This window comes from Cornus florida, unplaced genomic scaffold (assembly GCF_030987335.1).
Source record: "Cornus florida cultivar Cherokee Brave unplaced genomic scaffold, ASM3098733v1 CherokeeBrave_3.0.0_Hap2_Chr08, whole genome shotgun sequence".
NCBI classification, from domain to species: domain Eukaryota; kingdom Viridiplantae; phylum Streptophyta; class Magnoliopsida; order Cornales; family Cornaceae; genus Cornus; species Cornus florida.
This window is the reverse complement of record NW_026775578.1, coordinates 17,655,854-17,676,183: the sequence shown is the minus strand read 5'-3', so window position 1 is coordinate 17,676,183 and position 20,330 is coordinate 17,655,854. Positions and strand designations below refer to the sequence as shown.

Below are 20,330 nucleotides of genomic sequence, written 5' to 3'. Positions count from 1 at the left end.
TCAAACCAAATCTAATTGAAGAGAGAGAGAAACGTCCTTTTGGAAAGAAAAAAAAATGATAAGAGCGATGATGTGTCCATGCCGTGTACGAATCGGACCAAATTAGGCTCTAAAATATTGAACCAAGTATTATTATTCTTATATAATTATAAGGATATTTTAGTATTTTAGAATTAGAGTTTGAGGGGTATTTTGGACCTTAAAAATAATTGTTGATGTATTTGTAATTAATTTGCTTAATTTAATCAAATTGAAAAATAAACTTTAAAAGTATACTATTTTGTTATTTAAGGCTACTAAGTCTACCTATACATAATTTTCCTTATATAATTTGTTTCTTTCAAAATCCCTCTGTTTCCTTTATTTTTCTTTAAAAATTAATGCCAAACACAATATTCCATTCCCCTCCATTTATTTTCCTTCCGATACTCTCCAACCAAACTAGCCCAAAGGTGTCGAATAACTCAATAATCCTATCGACTTGGCCCGGAACATCTTGGATATGGGTATTAAAATCCAATACCTACCCGGATAGCTTATAGTCTATTGGCGCTTACGAGCTACTGTATTATTTTATTTTATTTTATGTTTTTTGGGAAGGGTCAGCCAAAAAAATTACCCATCTCATTTTATAAGCTCAGTAGAAAGTCCGGAAATGGCGAAGTCGTCATAAGACTATTTCTTCTTCTCGCTCCTGTCCGTTGGCCTGCCCGCTAAAATGCGCTCCAAGGACAAAATCGCATACTTCTACGATGGTATCACTGTCTTCTTTTCGTCATAATTTTGTTTTCTCGTATATATATATATATATATATATATAATACATCTCTGTACATATATATATAGACAGTATATGTTGATCTGTTTCTCTTTCTTTTTAAAGTTTGAAGCGTTCGAGATATCTTGTATTAATCTCCCAAAACTCGTTCTCAGTTTGTGCTTTTAATCGAACACATGAGGTTTGGTAGAACAATTTCCATTTTCAGTGACATCCAGTTATCAAGATTTGAGTTGATTGATATTTTTTTATACTTAAAACATATTAATAAATGGATTACAGTATAGGGTTCTTGTTTACACTGCACTTCGTGCCATCACTGGTCACCTATGAAAATGAACTATGTATATGTTTTTACCAAGTATTATTATTTTTTAATTTTATTTTGATGATGTTTAGCTTCAGTTTTTTTTATAGATAATTAGAGAATACATTGGGCAAACCCTGGATTTTTATTAATTAGAAAAATAATATTATCCGGTCAAATATAAGTGGTGGCCTACTAAATTTTATGATGGTCAATCAATCCATTTTCTGATGATTAATCAATCCATTTTTTTTTTCCAACATGGATCAAGTAGAAGATCAGCTGGATAAAGCTTCCTCTTATGCTTATAAACGGTTTTGGCTATATCTTCTTATCCGTATATGATGACGTATGATGGCATAAAAATCACATGAATTTGTTATTGAAAGTTATTAGAAGCCAACAATGGATAAGTTATTTTCGCTTTTATATATATATATATATATATATATTATAGATACTTACTATAATTGAATAGAAACTTAGCTTAACAAACAAATCAAAGTTGTACAAATTGTGTGATACATATCAATGATGTAAAACACTTGAGAATTTAAAATTTAGTTGGAAAACGTTGAAATGGAAATTTTCCATATGATAAAGCTTTATTTTTGATGTTCCAAGTAAATCGATTAGGCTGTTTGAATTTGATCTTTTGTTTATGTCCGAGACTCTGAGTGGATATTTTACTGGCCTCTGCATAATACCATGTATACATCATTTATACTCGAGAATTGTCTGAAGTTCATGGGGTGCAATTGTAATTGCCTGCCCCATTCTGTCCACGCCCGTGCATATATATTTATTCGGTTATTTAAAAAAAAAAATATACGGATGTATCATAATAGGTCAAAACTTCAATCTTTGTGTCACTAACTGTAAAGAATGTTTACTGCAGGGGACGTGGGCAGTGTGTACTTCGGGCCAAACCATCCGATGAAGCCACATCGTCTCTGTATGACTCACCATCTTGTTCTCTCCTACGAGCTCCACAAGAAGATGGAAATTTATGTTGGTATTTTTTAGATTAACTATGCCCTTTATCCCTTTCTTATATATAAGTGCCAGTTCATTATTATTATTGTGTGAGTATATAATCTTTTCTATTGTTAATGCTTTTTGTTACAAAATGCAGAGGCCACACAAGGCATATCCTGTTGAGCTTGCTCAGTTTCATTCAGCCGATTATGTCGAATTTTTGCACCGGATAACCCCAGATACTCAACACTTGTTCTCAAATGAATTGGCAAAATGTATGACTTAGTTTGCGGAATATTATTATTTTTCTGTGTGCTTAAATCATATCAAGAAAATTTGTCATAGTACTTTAGTATTTCTTTAAATGACTGACCTTCTTAGTTATTTTGTGGTGAGCTCTGAAAAATCTGGGCTTAAGTTCTCTCAGTTGAACACTTGGTTATATTTTTTGAAAATAAAAAAGTTTTACATGATTCTTATTTCGGAATATAATATAAATGGAGTATGATTATCTATCGTGAGTGGCTTGAACGTAATTATTTCCCTTTCATGACATGATCCTCTACATATTTATTACTGTGTATCTATCTTAGTTCTTGAATTAATTATGTTCCTTGTCTGATGGATTGGAAAAATAGTTAAGTTTGGGGATGGTTTGGTGTAGAAAACCTGTGTGCTCGAAGAGAATTTTGATAGATTGAGTATTTGGCACTTGTTGGAGTGTTTCTAGACATTCTGACACGTGTTGTAAAGTCAATATCCATACGTGTGATTTGTTGAGACAAACCTTTGCCTCGTCTCTTATCATTTAGGAAAGAAGTTAAATAGTCAAATATATATTTTTTTATTTTATTTTTTATCACAAGGGCCTTCATATATCTTGTTGACTAGTATGCTTTTTCTATTGAAAATTTGAATGTTTATCCCTTTTATTCCCTCCTTCAGATAATCTTGGAGAAGATTGTCCTGTCTTCGAGAATTTGTTTGAGTTCTGTCAAATCTATGCAGGTGGAACAATAGGTAAATTCAATCCTGATGGTATTTTTATTTAAACTGTCTATATATTACCTTAACTAAGGCTAATGTTTGTTAGCAGACGCTGCACGCAGATTGAACAATCAACTTTGTGACATCGCTATTAACTGGGCTGGTGGATTGCACCATGCAAAGAAATGCGAGGCTTCTGGATTTTGTTACATCAATGATTTGGTTTTGGGAATTTTGGAGCTTCTTAAATATCATCCCCGTGTTTTATATATTGATATAGATGTGCATCACGGTGATGGTGTAGAAGAAGCCTTCTACTTCACTGACAGGTAATGCAATCTTTTTTATTATAGATTGCAAATTCTTTATCGAAAGTTCAATGCCGACCAGGATGCAGGATTAACTTTTAGAAATTATAAATTCATTTGAAAAGCCATTTACATGATATTTAGTTGCTTGCTGTTATGAAGTCAAATGATCTGGCTGCTTCAAAATTGCTGATTCAGCTATACCTGCTCATTGTTTGAACTGTGTTGATATAAGAAACTGAAAAGGTACATTGCTTAAGCTAGACAAGTAATAGTTGGACTGTTGCATTTTTTTAAGTTGGTATAAATGTAAATTTCTAGCTTGCAAGCTGCCAGATGGGGCTTTGGGTCTAAGATTCAAAAGTGGAATGTTTTGTGCCCAAACCAATGACCCAGAACTTTGCTCTTTTTATAGTTATTATGTACTAGTCCACATTATTTGATTGCATTAAATTTGCTCAAACAACATGCCTACCAAATAACTCTTGTGGTCTAGAGGCTGAGTTTGACAGCTTTGTTGGGCAACTCTGTTTGTGCAATATGGTGTGGTTATCACTTTAAGAATTTATTGTTGTAGTTATTTGATTACCTTTTAAATGTCGCAGATGCAGGGAATCGGTCAGCAATTTAATAGTCATGAGTACATTTGAGATCATTAAGACAAAGACAAATTCTTTCAGAAAGATAGATTTTATTAAGAAACTTAATTTTCTAATAGAGTCGATATATCTTGGAACCTGAATTGATTTGGAGTCATTTGGTGATGTTTAACATGACAGGGTGATGACTGTTAGTTTTCACAAGTTTGGAGATATGTTCTTTCCTGGAACCGGTGATGTTAAGGTACTTTTTGTGCTTTGTTGCTATATTATTTTCTCTTAGTGGTAACTGTTGTTATAGGTCATCTTGTGGACAGTTTTGTTTCATTCACTTTCATTTGATGCATCTACTTTTAAAGCTCCAAACAGCATCTATTTTAGCCTCAGTTGTTTACCTTTTAAACTGTGACTTGTTTCTTTTCCTAAGATTATTTGTGGTTACTCAAAATGTGCAAATATTTTTTTTTTAATGAAAAATTATAAATATTGGTTTTTCAATTTGTCAGCGATAATGTTGACACTTGGTGGTTTTGAACTTTTGGTATATAGTAACTTAACACATTATTCCTTTACCTGGTGCTGCAACGTCAAATAAATTTTAAGGACAGATATAATGCAAGTGTGTACATGTTATAGCCTGTAGTAAATTCAATGCTACAATTACCGGTCCCGATGAATACATGAATTTAGGCTGAAAATATGAAATCTGGTTGGGCAAATTTGTCCAAGTTCCAGTGGTGAAGGCTTGTTTTGACGAGCTACGGGGATCAAAATCAGGACCTACTTTGTGATTTTAGTCTAGGAAACTGAATGGAAGTGTCAAGGATTCTGTTTTAATTGGAAAAAGAGATATTTTCTTACTTTTTTGCAGTATCTTATGTTATTTATTTATATTTTATTTTTGGAAATAGTCGTCTGGGTGTCAGCTTAGGGTTGCTAGTTTGTTTTAGCAACCACATCTACCTTTGCTCAATTGTTTATAGTTCTAGGGTTTGAAAGCTTTATTATCATGCTTCAGACGTCCAGAACTTCCACTTAAATTACCTGCTGTTTGGTCATCTTAGTTGCCTATTTGTTGAATTGGTTCTGAAAATTTTGTTCAATTGGTTCTGAAAAAAATGTGAAGCCTGCTACTGATATTTATTAAAATTCCAAACTGAATTTGAATGAACTGAAAATGGAGTACGATTATAAGTCAAAGTTTAATTCCACTAAGGTCACCTTGTTTAGTTAGTTTTTATTTGAACTTTGGTGTTCTAAATTATGGTTTTATCTGTTATGGTTTTTCTGTAGACAATACTGCAGTTCACTTCTCTGAATTGTTTGATATGGTTAGCTCCATATTTAGTTTTGGTTCATGAAAACAATTTATTTTGGGTGTTTCAGTGAACATTTGTTCAAGCAGTCCAAGTTTGCAATAGTAATTTTAAGTTTTCTCTAATTCAGTGGAATTCACAATTTCTTATGTATGAGAAAGTATTAAAGGAAATAAGTATCACTGTGTACAAGCATGAAGTGTAAATGCTAAAGGTCTTCATGTCAGAATAGCTTGCTTCCGCCTAATTCTTCATTTCTGGAAATTGTTTCTGTGTAGAGGTTAAATTAAAGATGCTATCTAATATCGTATTTAAATTTATATTCAGGTGAAAGCCTTGACTAGCTGGAACTGTGTTGTATTAATATTTCTTTGCTGGTGATCTTTTTTTTTGTACAATTCTATACTATTTTTTTCTGCTGCAAGTTCTATTTGGATCAATTTCTTCATCACCGTCGTACTCACCTCTTATAGAAATTAATATTGTCTTATGTATTCAGCAGCAGAATCAAGGATTATTAATTTCCCTATCCCACAAATTCATCCTAAAGATCATAAATGGACCTGTCTGTTGATTTTTAATTCAAAGCAATCATTTATCTTTAATTTTTCTTGAGGGATCTATCTATCAAGACGCGACTGTTTTTAATTTGTATATTGTGGTGGACTTACTTTTATACAAGATTTTCATATATATATATTTTTTAAAATCATTTTTTTCCCCCATAGTTATATGACTTCTTTGCCATCCTGCCTTTTCTTCTCAAAAAGTCTTATCTTCGTGACAAATTCCCTGGAGCCAATTTCCTAGTGACTGTTAAATTTCTCTGTGCCTACCCTTTATCACGGCATAGTGTTTATTTTGTCACAGTGAGTTTTTGGCAGCTGCAGTTTCATAAAGTTATTTAAATCTATCAACTTTCTTGCATATCTAACTGGGAATAATTGCTCTTTTCAAACAGGAATGTAGGGTGGCTAAATAGTAATATGCATGAACGGAAACAATGCATGGTTTCCTTCCAATTTTCCTTCCAATCAAAATGAGACATTTGAATTTTATAAACAACTCACCTGTTAATCCAAATCTTGTTGTTCCTGTTTACTATTTTTGAAATTGTATTGCAAAGGTAAGGATTTGGGTGCATCATAATATTCACTTTATGGAGATCAATCTAACTCATGTTTAGATTATGTTTCACAATTTACTAGTTCTATATTTGTTTGATTTTGAGAGTGATAGATCTAATTTGTTCTGAAGGAAATAGGAGAACGAGAAGGAAAATTTTATGCTATAAACGTCCCACTCAAGGATGGAATAGATGACGGCAGCTTTACTCGACTCTTCAAAACAGTAAGCTTTGATTAAAATTATAAATTTAGCATTAATACGTCTTTGTTATGATTTGACAGTGTCAAGTGTGACTTTTGGTGCGATGCGTCCATTTTTGTAGATTATTGCCAAAGTTGTTGAAACATATATACCTGGCGTGATAGTTCTCCAATGTGGGGCAGATTCGCTTGCTGGTGACCGCTTAGGCTGCTTCAACCTCTCCATTGATGGTGCTAATTTACTTGTAAACAGTTTTTTTTTTTTTTCCCTCCTTTAGATTATTGTCAAATATTGTACTGTGTGTTGCTTGTCTTCATGATCATTTCTAACATCTATTGAGCTAATTGGTGGTTTCATTGCGAATCGTCTTACAGGGCATGCTGAATGTGTTAGGTTTGTGAAGAAATTTAACTTGCCATTACTGGTAGGTTTAGGATTAAAAACTTCTGCCTTTGATATTAGTGTCTATGAATTTGGCATACAAAGATGGATTTATTCCTGCAGGTAACTGGAGGCGGGGGTTACACCAAAGAGAATGTTGCTCGATGTTGGACTCTTGAAACAGGAGCTCTTTTGGATACAGAGCTTCCCAATGGTATGCTGATATTTTTTTCCTATTTTAATACTTGTTTTGTATGAAATTAAACTCTGATGAAAGTACTTATAAATTTGGCATGATATATTATTCTTTGATATGTAATTTGGGCTCGTGATGATGTAGCTTTTGGATGCTCGTGGGATGTTGCGATGGATTCATTCTTTGTTTTGGGATTATTATTCAATAAAAACGATATATCACAAATGATAGAATCCCCTCTGCTAGTGTGTGTGTGTGTGTGTATTTTGGTGCTATATGTAATATTTGTGATAATTTCTGCACCTGAAGGTGTTTTCAAGGTAAGAAGAGGTTGATGGAGGAAATGGTGATTGCTAGTGTGGTGGAGGGTCGTTCGAGAATCACTTAATCCACCTAAAGTAACCCATGCTCTTCTTCTCTATCTGTTGATTTGCGGATTGAGTTTGGATTCATGGCCAATCCACAGATCAATTGTGGCCTATCCATAAATCAGTAATTTTGAGAGTGCAGATCAGCATTGGTCCAATAGGAGGTTGTGCATTTTGGGTTTTTATCTGACTTTGACTATGTTTTAAGATGGATCAGCATGCACCTGATTCTTTCTTTCTCATTATGGTAGAGGACTTGAAGCCAAGACCATCTAAATGTTAGAAAAGTCAGCAACCACTAACCACATTTTTTTTTCTTATTTTGGTCAGGTAATCACATTAGTTTGGCTGCCAAAATTTGGTTCTACTTTTATTACTTATGACAGTTGCATCATGCTACATATTATCTAACATTATATTATGCATAGGCACATATTATCTACGTATTATGTATTTTATATATTATAAATAATATATGCATGTACTATGTACATGAACATGTATGTATTTACATATTGCATAGGCACTCTGGACGTTTGGTAATTTCAAATTTGACATGCTCTCCTTTTCTTGCTCAGCGTCCTGGGCACTTGTGTTCTCTCTCTCTGTTTTTTTTTTTTATTTTTTTTTTATAGTTATTTCTGTCATTTTTTTGGGTTTCTACATACTCTACAGTTTGGAGTTAATTTGATGTATTAATTTCGTTTTCAGAATAAAGAGACTAGAATTGATTTTTATTTATTTTTATTATTATTATTTTTTTCACTTGATTAGGAACAATGTTGTGAAACTTTTGAGTCATTTGATAGCTGTTGGGGGTTGTTCAAGACCATACTATTAAGTGCTTTCTGGAAAAAAACTGAAAAATGGGCTAGCCAAGCTTGAATTCCTTCTTGCTGGCCGTTGTAAGAAAAACAACTCTGTTTAGATCTGAAATCTTTCTGAAAATGTTGGAGAACATTTACCAACTCTTATTTTATCAGCATACATGTTAGCTAGTTGAGAATTGAGATAGCTTGACTGGGGGTTCACAATTTATTACCAAAAGCAAGTAATTATCATTAATAAAGTCAAGAAAAACACTCAGAATAAATCACCTCTTCCAACACAGGAGGATAACCATTATCTAACACAAGAGTAGCTTTCCTCCTCAAAGCCCACTGACATAGAATATGTGATGCTCTATTCCCTTCACGAGGAGACCACACCAACCACAAAGATTGATACTGCTGCACCACAGAATACACATCATCCCTGATCACACCAATTGACACCAGAGTGGTGGAACCGCCAGTCGCGCTCAATGCCCCCCCACCCCTCTCCTTCCATCACCACACTAACAGAGCCCCATTCCACCGTCCATTGCATTGCGTCCTAGCGACTGAAGGTTCGGCCATCAATGCATCTCTGATGCCTTCGAAAAAACTCACCACTGCTGTCAAAACCAACCCCTGAGCATCGACTGGGGGCTCATAATTTGTCTGCTTGCTTTGGGTAGTATTATGTGTATCATTTATTTCGTCATTGATATTACCTATTGATTTAGTTACTTATTCATAAGAGAGATTACCTTTACTTGTCCATGTGTTTTCTCAATTGTTTATACTGATCAAACCAACAATCAGCAAGTTGCGTATGTCTATGCGCAACCATATCTCTTCCTGTTCAGGTTTTGCATCGTGCTCCTCTTTTCTATTGCCAACAAGGGTATTTATGTTTTTTGAACTTCTTGGAATTTCTTCAGTTGATGATTTTCCATGAGTATGGCTGCTTAAAATACAAGAATATCTTAGTTCTGCTTTAGGAAATGCTGGATTTTGATGCACATTCTGGACCTCCTGCTTTTTGTTATTTTTGGAGTGCAATGCTTCATTAGTTCTGCATATAATTGACATATAATTTGAAATCTTTCTCTTGTTTATGTACAGAGATTCCAGAAAATGAGTATATTAAATACTTTGCCCCAGATTATTCATTGAAGATTCCAAATGGGAACATAGTATGTTATCTCCTTCTTCATCATGTACTTATGCTTTGTTTATTCATTCAGTGATCCAAATATCACGTGCCAATTTTATGGCTTGATGCTATATACTTATATAATACAGTTGGGTTTAGATTACATAAGAGAAATTCAATCAGAGCATGTTAACTTGGGTGGTTCTATTTAATTTCACTGATTGTTTTGTTAGGTTTAAATTGAGCTACAAAGATCTTAAACCCTAATACCCTTATGAATTGTCATTTCGGTTTTGCTGATCAAACAGGAGAACTTAAATAGCAAATCTTACATTGGTACAATCAAAATGCAAGTGATGGAAAACCTTCGTTGCATCCAACATGCTCCGAGTGTACAGATGCAAGAGGTGAGTAGCATGGAAAGAGTCGCCCTACCGTAAAAACATTTTGATAAGCTATTTTATCAAGAAAAGTTATTTTCTAGGCATTGTTACTCCTGAAATTTTGCTTTCCAGCCCTTGCTATTGGTAGGTCATCTTAATTATATTTTATACTTGAGAATTGAAGAAAATGCAGTTTAGAGGTTGCATTTGCATTGCCGTTGCATGGCAACTGATAAATCTGCATTCTGCTTTGGTTCTAAGTTCTAACCATCCATGCATAATAACTTCTCTCATTTTTCATTGCTCAAAATAGAATCTGCTTGACTGGTTTCCTGAATCCTGATGTTCTATGGAAATAAAATAATTCCATTTGGTTTTCGGTTGTGTCTAGATTCACTAAGCAGTATCTTAGATGCATTCATGGCCGATTAAATATATTTTCATAGTTAACAAAGATCCATTGCCAATTTTAAATGATGTAATATGTTGAAATCCTAAAAATGTCTCATTGTATAATTAAAAATATTTGGTTCAAGACTGGAAGTTGACGACGTAATTTGATCATAGGCTAGGGAATATGTTGACGATATGGTGTGGACTGAGAACTAAGTTTTTGTTGTAGGTTCCACCAGATTTTTACATTCCTGATTTTGACGAAGACGAGCAGAATCCTGATGAGCGCGTAGATCGTAAGAAAATTCCTGAATTTACAAACCTGCAAACACAGCGCACACTTTCCCACTGTTCTTACCACTTCTTCTTCCTTTTTTTGGGGGGAGTTGCTTGCAATATATTCTGCTTATTTTCAATTCTACCAAACTGTTTTTCCAGAACATACACAAGACAAGCAAATCCAGCGCGATGATGAGTATTACGAAGGAGACAACGACAACGATCATAACATGGATGACGTATAAAATTAACCTTGGGAAGAATTTGAAGATGAATATTGTGAAGAGGGCGATCATAATGATAATGATGTGGATGATTTGTAAAACTATTTTTCGGGAAGATTTGTTTTTAGGTTACATGGGGGGCAGATGTAATAGTTTCCTACTGTGACTAACACATCATATTGTTAGAAGAATTTTTTGTTTTTCTTCTTTCTTTTTTTTTTTTGGTTCCCACCCCTCCCTTACTTGGGGTTTGTTAATATATCAAGTGTATCTTGAACTAAGTATAGCTGCTCAAGTATTTGACTCTCTATTTTTAATGCTGTGGACTTGTTCTTTTCGGAAAATGGCAAAGCTTAATAAAGGAGTGAAAAAAGTTACATTCAATGATGTGTTCGATTGCATGGAATTGATGCCTAGAAAATGGAATTTAAACAATTTTCTTCAATTCCAATTTCAAGACTCCATACAAACGAATATAACATTTGTGTATTGGCGACTTAGAGGTCATCTATTTGAAACTCCAGGTGTGAAATTTCAGACATCCTAGTTTTTATTTTTCTTTGATTACTGTATTTGAATCCTTTCAGGCACCAAACTCTTAATCCTTTTGTGTCAGTCTCTTGAATGAAATCCTTAAAACCAGGTATTCCTTCTCATGCCTTCAATAAACATGATGGAAATGAAAAGCAGAGAAAGGTAGCTAAAACAATATTCAATACAGAATGGTAAATATTTGGGAGCTATAAACACCAATTAGGGCGAATACAGTTTATTGATGATTGCAAATGAATCAAGTCCATTTGAACTTCAATTTATTTAAGCTTGGTTCTTTTGTTTGTAAGAAGAGAATACAATTTATTCATGAAAAGTAACATAATATATTTACAAAAAAAAAAAATAATAAAAAAACACATATAAATTATTATATTTTAAAATTAAAATATGACGAAATAAATTTAAACGTATATCAAAACGAGTGAATGTTCAAGATATATTTAAGTGGGACCAGCTTGAACATATGCGAGGATTAGAACCCTCGGTTGGTTCCTAAAATATTTGGGTTGAATAATCATTTTCTTTTCTTTTTTACAAATATCCGAGTAAGGTATTAAAGGTGTCTTCGTTTCACAGAGAACCGGTGAGCTCATGTAAGTAACCTACAAAGGCACGACCAAAACTTTGACTGAACATCAGTTCCGAACGCCTTATATTTTCCCGAGCAAATACGCAAAAACAGACGAATCAGGTGAATGAATAATCATCTTTAATTTTCTCGATATCCAAGCGGAAAATTTTGATTCTGATTCTGATTCTGATTCTGATTCTGCTCAGAAACCTGGTTTCCATGGAAAACACAGGATAATACAATCAATTTTATATTTAAATCTTGTTTAATTAGGGGAAACATAGAGTTGGATTGTTGAGTTACCATTTTCTTGAGAATTTTTTTTGGAATTCTGGATAATTTGTTTATATTTGCTTCAAGTATTATGACTTTATATTGTTCAGTTCATTTGTGTCCATATAAAGCTTTATTACTTTGACTCATGTGGTTTTGTGTTGTATTTACGTTTTATTTTTTGGTTCAGTTTTGTATCATTTCAATGTTAATTTAATCTTATGTGATATAAGGTTTTATCAATCATTGTGAAACAGTATATTTTGAATTATTGGTTTCCAATTTCCACCTATGCACGCATATATTCAGTGGGAACTTCACTATTTTGATTTATGGGGCTTTTATTTTGTATACAAGTTCAAAACTTCGTGTACTTCAATTTGTTGTGCTTTTGTGTAGGCACAACAAGCAAATCAAGTGGTCATCCTCGAATACATTGTGTTGAAAGCATAGTCTTGATCCGATTAGTTGTGTCGATGGCTACTTCGGAAGCAGTTCTTCAGGTTCTATCAGGGACTGTGCCTTATCAATTTCATTCCCATCCATGTCTTGAGACATCAAACTCATTGGTTTCTTTTAAATGCCGGAAAAGTAGTAGAACGGAAAGAGGTTCCATGTTGATGAAACGGTTAAATTGTTCGAAAATGTCAATAAAAATGAAGAGGATCTCGGCTCTTCATTCTATAGATAGTGTTTCACATGAAAATACTGTAAATGGCCGACTGGAGTCTGTGAGATGCAGGTGCCAACAGGCTGGTAGTGTCAGTGAGGTAATTGCGGAGGATGGAAATGGAAGTTTGGTTAATGGCGCAGCTGATGTTCGAAACGTTCAAAAGCTTGAGGGTGTTCGACGGTTGAAAAAAGAAAATGAAAACCTTGCATCCATTAAACTACAAAGAGTCAATGTTGATTCCATCGAGGATGAAGCATGGAATCTGTTACGGGAATCCATTGTTTATTACTGTGGCAATCCTATTGGAACTATTGCTGCTAATGATCCTTCTGATTCCAGTATTCTGAACTATGATCAAGTTTTCATCCGTGACTTTATACCTTCTGGGATAGCTTTCCTTTTGAAGGGAGAGTATGATATTGTAAGAAATTTCATCCTTTATACCCTTCAGTTGCAGGTAATGTAATCTCTTCTCTACTTTTTCATGTAGCAATTACTTTTACTAATTTCCATCATTGAGCATATGTTCATCAAGTTTTATAATAATTATTCTTTTATGATAATTGGCAAATCTAACCTGCTTATAATGAGAGAGGCTATGAATCGATTCCGGATTAGATATAATTTGCTTCCATGAAGCCATTTTATCTCGCCTTATTTTTGTGCTTGAAAATCAACTGTTCTTGCACCACCCTGCCATTCAGCGTTCTGTTCTTGCCACCACCCTGCCCAATCTCGAAATGATTATATGATGTATAGAAAAATGGAGCATGTTATAGTTCTGCGCAACCTTTTTAGTTTTCCTCCATATAGAGTTATCTTCTTTATAGAATTTATTTAGATATACTACTCTCACTCGCTTAAAAGAAGGCTTTATTCCAAGATTTGCCAGATTCTTCATTTAATAGTGTTGATGAATATAAGTTGAAGCTCTAAATGGGTGAAATTAATGAATGTTCTCAATCCTAAATTACAAGGACACTTCTATAAAGGAATTGTGTTGAATACGTGTCTAAGAGTGGCACTTCTCAGACACTTGTAGATATGTGTCAAAGAGTCCTCAGATATGTTTGTAGCTAGAAATAATTTCACGATCCTGGACAGCAGGACGGTTCTCAAACACTATGTGCTGACGCTTATAGGAGTCATGTCTAACATTCTTAGAACATTGGTAAAAGCATCCTAGGATTGAGAACCTAGGATGGTTCTCAGTCTAGTACATGTATGATGCCATGGCACATGTATGACATGACAACCACTTTCGCTACCTAGGATCGATAACACAAAAGGATGGAGAGATAGCTAGTGATAAAACTGGTAGAATTGGAGTGGGATGGACAAAATAGAGACAAGCTAGTGGAATTTTTTCAGATAAAAGAATAACACATAGACTAAAAGGAAAATTGTGTAGGATCGTTATTAGACCATCTATGTTATATGGAGCGGAATTTTGAGCCCTAAAAAAGAAACGGGTTCAACGCATTCATGTAGTAAAAATGAGAATGTTAAGGTATAGAGTGGAGCAAGTAGAAAAGAATCAAAGATAGGGTCACTAATGAGAGACAGAGAGAGAGAAAAATTAGGTGTAGCATCCATTGGTGATAAAATTAGAGACTAGACTTAGATGGTTTGGACACATACATCGGAGACCTAGAGATGCACCGGTTAAACGAGGAAGGCTAGTTGTAATAGAAGGTAAGAGACGGAGAGGGCGACCAAATTTAACATAGAACAAGGCTATTATACATGGCTTTAAAAAGTTAAATATAGTAGGTGAAAGGACATATAATAGAAAGATTGGAGAGAGAGAATCCATTCGCAAGGATGATGATGATGACGACGACGATGACAAGAATACAATTATATAGAAAAATTATGTATACATATATGTTTTTTTGATACTTTCCTTGATGGAAGAGAAAAAAAAAAGAAGAAGAAGAAGAAAGAAATATGAAGTTTGAAGCAGATAAAGACCATAGAAGGTATTCATCACAACTTCTCTGCTGCTAGCATGATGAGCTACCATTAACTAGTTCTCTGATATCTCATGCGGGTATGAAGAGATTCTATATATTGGGTTTAATTTTGTTCTGTCATTTAAGGCTCAGAAGTTATCCAAAAATTTACATAAATTATAAAGCTTGTATCCGAAACTCTTTAGTCAAATGCTGAGTTTAGAATCCTGACCTCTCTCAGAGAAGGTCTCTTGGTGCTTCTCCCTTACCACAGACCAATAGCTTAATGGTTCTTTGGTCCTTATGCAGTAACCCGCTCTTTGAGGATCACTAGATATCCTCTCTTGGAGGTTTACTTCAGTATATATTACAATAACCTCAACAAATTTCACTCTTAACTTTCAGATAAAGACTTTTTTTAGGGAATTATAAAATTTATACACTTAATGCAAGAAAAAGCCAAATAGTCTATTATAAGTAATACCACCACTTGAAGATAGATCAATGGCATAATAGAGATTTCCGTCTTCAATATTTTTGTGATTTTCTTTCATGATTAGATCAGTGTTCAGAATGATATTTCACATGCAATTTTTTACTGCATGGTTTTGTTGAGGCCTTTTTATAGTCTTCAATCCCTTTTGAACATGTTACGGAATAATGAAAATTTTGCTCATGCAAGGCTCCTTGGAAGCAATAATCTTGCTTTTTAGCATCATTGCCTTTCTGAATCTACTTCTTCTTAACTTTATTAGTTTACTTTCATTTAGCAATTCTCTCTTTGTATGTTCACAGAGCTGGGAGAAGACCATGGATTGCCATAGTCCTGGTCAAGGACTGATGCCTGCCAGTTTCAAGGTGCGCACTGTTCCACTTGATGGTGATGATTCCGCAACTGAAGATGTTTTAGATCCCGACTTTGGTGAAGCAGCTATTGGTCGTGTTGCACCAGTTGATTCTGGCAAGTTAATCATTCCGCTCTAGAAGTTCTCTTCTGTAAAAGTAAATTTGGTTTTATGAATAATCATGACATCAGTTGAGTTTCAGGATTGTGGTGGATTATATTGTTGCGGGCATATGGGAAATGTTCCGGAGATCTTTCTGTCCAGGAGAGAGTTGATGTGCAAACTGGAATTAAGATGATCTTAAAGCTATGTCTTGCTGATGGTTTTGATATGTTTCCGACCTTGTTGGTGACTGATGGTTCTTGCATGATAGATCGCCGCATGGGAATTCATGGCCACCCCCTGGAAATTCAGGTAGATTTTAATCTTTTGTCTCTAGGATATTTCATCTGCATTGCAACATGGAATTTCTTGCAACTTGTACATATGTACCACATCATTGACTTGTATGGCTTATTCTAGTCACTTTGCATGAAATTCCATTTTTTTTTTCTGTCAGGAGACTGCGATCATTCAGGACTATATATGTAAATAAAACCTCTTTCGACTGATTAAACTGCATGAAGGTGGTGTCATCCTAAGCTTTATCTAGGATATATACTTAATATTGTGGCAAAGTGGTGCAACCAATGTACCTGTATGTACAGTAAAAGAAAATTTAAATTCTCTATATAATCCAAAATTTTCTCTCTAGTAGGATTTTCCTCCTCTATAACCCAACTACTTAACAAACTAAAAAATCTACACTTCAGCTTATGAATAGGCTGCACGCTTACACCTCATCAAATTGTCAACAATTTTGTTTGTCCCAAATGCACTCATGAGACAGAGAGGAACTCATCTCACGTCTTCCTCCTTTTATTCATGTTCTTCCTCTCTATCCTTGAAAACATCCTAGCAACTCAAACAGTAGCAAGACAAAGGACTGCACTTCCTAGTCACCTTGCAATGAACATGCAGGTTTTTCACTGATTACCCATTCTCCTTGTACATGCAACAACCAATTGGGAATAATTTCACCATTACATCTCTAATTGTCAATAGTGATCTTCCGATTTGACGCTGATCACCCTATGAAAGCCGCTTTGCAAGGAGCTTTAGAGAGGCAACAAGGCAACTTTTCTGAGAATGTCCATGGTAATTTTGAAATAACACTACATTTTCCAACAAAATGGAGAAATGGAAACAAGAAACACAATCACCATTAAAGTTGTCTAGCTGTCATGCACTCCAGATGTTCAATCTGAAGCATATTGGTGGAACTTGTTTTAGCATTTGCTAGAAGGCCGTGAAAAATTCATCTAAATTATAATAGGAATGTAGAATTACAAGAAAGTATTAAATAGAAAAGGGATGTGATATTTAGGTTAAATCCATGCTTCAATGTTGTTCTGGAAAATGTTGAAGCTTGTTACTCATGTTCCTTGGCATCTTTTATCATATATAAATGCAATATTGCTTGTTCCTGCAGGCGTTGTTCTATTCAGCACTACTTTGTGCACGTGAGATGCTTGCTCCTGAGGATGGGTCGACTGAGCTAATCAGAGCACTCAACAGTCGTCTGGTTTCACTGTCATTCCATATCAGGGAGTATTACTGGACTGACATGAGAAAGCTCAACGAAATATACCGTTATAAGACAGAGGAATACTCATATGATGCAGTCAACAAGTTCAATATTTACCCAGATCAGATTCCTCCTTGGCTGGTGGAATGGATGCCCAATAAGGGAGGCTATTTGATTGGAAACCTGCAGCCTGCTCACATGGATTTTCGTTTCTTTTCTCTCGGAAACTTATGGTCCATTGTAAGCAGTCTTGCAACAGTGGATCAGTCGCATGCAATATTGGATCTATTTGAAGCAAAATGGGCAGATTTAGTGGCTGATATGCCATTGAAGATATGTTATCCTGCTCTTGAAGGTCAAGAATGGCGAATTATTACAGGCAGTGATCCCAAGAACACGTAATATCTTTATCCTAATGGATATGATGTTCTTTCGTTTCTTAATTTTGGCATCTTTTTTTATACATCACGTTTCTCCCTTGCTTTCTGATGCAGGCCTTGGTCTTACCACAATGGGGGTTCCTGGCCAACTTTGCTCTGGCAGGTTAGTTTCATATTTTTTGAGATTCAAGGTTTAATTTCCCAGGGGTTGGGTTGGGTTAGTTCTCATTCTGTTTGTATGGAGTTGGGCCTTCTATTGTATATCCTTAATATTTGTTCTGTTTTAGAATGGATTCTTCATTCTTCTTGCATTGTGCTTCCTCCTCATTCTATCTATATAATTTTCTGGTTTATCGCAAAAATGGAAAAATCAAATAGAAAAATTATAAGCAATTGGCCCTCCTTGTGAGATGTAGCTTGGGACCTTGGGTGATTTCCAAATTTTCCCTCCGCGGGTGAGGTGTAGCTCAGGTGATGTGCAAATGGTGCTCATGCAGTGGAAATGCGGAAGTGTGCTGTCAAATGTACAAATTTGGTTTAGTAGTTTGCCTTAATTGTTCTTAAATGCTTTCACTGCTTCTCCTATTTGCCTATTGTACCATCACCAACTTTTGTTCTGACAGAGTAAAAATTGAAAGTATACATAAAGCATATTACAGGTGGGGTTTTGGGGGGTGGGTGGGAAATAAATGCACTATAATCATTCTCAAACAAAGCATATTAAAGCATAAACTGTATGCGGTCAAACTTACAAATTAGTTTTGTGCCTTTTAGTTCTCATTGTTTTTAGTGTGATACATTTTTGTTTCGCAAGTTCTAAAAATTACAGGTTCGCAAGTTCTAAAAAATTACATGTTCTTAAATTATCTTGTCATTGTTTTTAGTGTGATACAATTTTGTTTCGCAAGTTCTAAAAATTACAGGTTCGCAAGTTGTAAAAAATTGCAGTTTCTTAAATTATCTGGTCAAATTGATTCCTGGATGTTTATGATTATCTTGCCGATAATGATCTTATTGAGACCATGCCGCATCAGTATGCTACAGTTACCACCATAGTGATTGAGGACCTACAGATAGACAGCAAACTGAAACCCAGTGCATTTTTTCAGGAACATGTTTGGGAGCCAATGTGGCTTCCTTTTCCACTCAGTTTGGACTTTATTGGTTTTGTTACTTCAGAGTAGGTAGTCAACAATGAGACTAATAGGAAAAGAGATGATAGGCTCAGGGAGAGGTTCTGTGAGAAAACATGTCAGGTTGCGCTCCTTTTATGCTTTTCAGTGTTTGACTAGACTTCGTGAAGCAAATGTACGTTTCAAGTATTTTGAAACCCTTAGTGTAATAGCATGTAATGCAAATAAAAGGTATTTAAAGGGGTTGCCTAGTTGACATCTGGCAGCCATGATCCATGACGCCATAGTCTGGTAAATAGTTGATAGTGATGCAGCGAGGAACGGAATTGATGTTAAATAGTAGTTATTTCTTTCTACCCTCCTTACGTTCAATTATTTTCAACCTGTCAGAATTTTATTTAAAGTCACAGGAGAACTCAAGGGGTTGTAATGAATCAAGACCAGGGCCCACGAGCTAACGCAAATTAAGTAGTCTGAGATCTCTACTCAATCCAGCATCTAGGCAGACAAATAAATCACCCACATGATTGTGGTAGAGCATTTTCCATATGGTTGGATGTTGCAATTTTTTTAATATATGATGTATTTTGGTAGTAGTTGTATACACACGAAATATGAATGTATTGTTGTTTAGCATGGTATACCTGTTGTTGGTTAGCATTTCACGCTATCTGGGGGAGTTGATGTTAATAATATAATTACATGCTTGTTTCAGCTAGCTGTAGCCAGCATAAAGATGAATCGACCGGAGATTGCTGAAAATGCTGTCAAGGTTGCTGAGAGATACATAGCTAGAGACAAATGGCCCGAGTATTACGACACCAAGCGAGCAAGATTTATTGGAAAACAGGCACATCTCTTTCAAACATGGTCAATTGCAGGATATCTAGTGGCAAAGCTTCTCCTTGCCAATCCAGAAGCGGCGAAGATCCTGGTAAATGTAGAGGATTCAGACCTGGTAAATGCTTTTTCTTGCATGTTGACTGCCAACCCAAGAAGGAAACGCACCCGGAAAGAATCGAAACAGAGCTACATAATATGACTTTGTATAACAGATCGTGATTCCCCATTTTAAATTGCAGTCAGCTAGATGTTATTGGAAAGAGTTTTATGCGAGAGTTTCCTACCCGAAAAAAAAAAAAAAAATTGGACAAAAAAGAAAAAGAAATTGTAGAATTATACACGGGTGCAATCACGTGTCAAATAGATTTCAGTTGCTGTAAAGATGATGCATTATTATATAAAAAAAAACCTCAGCAATATTAGTTAATGCCCTTTTGTTTCTGTTTGTGGAGATTTTTATTTTTATTTTTATAATTGTAATGGTATTATGTACATTGCAGATTAATTTAATGGATCATTGTAATAAATAATAATGTTATTGGTTTGTTTTGTCTTTTTTAATTCAATCTTGCATTTGACTGTGTTCACAGTTTCACGCACCACTTCTTAGCAGTGTCTGATGAACGAGTGTTCACATACCTCTAATCTTTTTGTCCAAACAGCCTCATATTACTACAATGCTTATAGAGG

At 34.8% G+C, this 20,330-nt stretch overlaps 2 protein-coding genes across 4 annotated transcripts; both read left to right on the top strand.

Annotated features, from left to right (window-relative positions):
* The first annotated feature begins 599 nt into the window (after positions 1-599).
* On the top strand, positions 600-11,102 carry LOC132270134 (histone deacetylase 9). 3 transcript variants are annotated; one of them, XM_059771337.1, is made up of 14 exons: positions 600-755; positions 1,984-2,096; positions 2,221-2,338; positions 3,009-3,083; positions 3,160-3,379; positions 4,138-4,201; positions 6,531-6,623; positions 6,724-6,832; positions 6,977-7,026; positions 7,107-7,197; positions 9,476-9,546; positions 9,815-9,913; positions 10,512-10,578; positions 10,721-11,102. In XM_059771337.1, the coding sequence occupies exons 1-14, from the start codon at positions 719-721 to the stop codon at positions 10,804-10,806; spliced, it is 1,293 nt and encodes a 430-aa protein (XP_059627320.1). In that variant the 5' UTR covers positions 600-718; the 3' UTR covers positions 10,807-11,102. The 3 variants fall into 3 exon arrangements, with proteins under 3 accessions (XP_059627320.1, XP_059627321.1, XP_059627322.1); XM_059771338.1 differs by lacking the exon at positions 600-755 and having other exon boundaries at positions 1,983-2,100; XM_059771339.1 differs by lacking the exons at positions 600-755; positions 1,984-2,096; positions 2,221-2,338 and having other exon boundaries at positions 3,142-3,379.
* Positions 11,103-11,848: 746 nt separating this feature from the next.
* On the top strand, positions 11,849-20,184 carry LOC132270133 (alkaline/neutral invertase E, chloroplastic). The gene is made up of 7 exons (XM_059771335.1): positions 11,849-12,031; positions 12,584-13,314; positions 15,608-15,773; positions 15,860-16,071; positions 17,189-17,682; positions 17,779-17,827; positions 19,513-20,184. Exons 2-7 carry the CDS (start codon positions 12,661-12,663, stop codon positions 19,837-19,839), a joined length of 1,902 nt encoding a protein of 633 aa, XP_059627318.1. The 5' UTR covers positions 11,849-12,031; positions 12,584-12,660; the 3' UTR covers positions 19,840-20,184.
* The last annotated feature ends 146 nt before the right edge of the window (positions 20,185-20,330 follow it).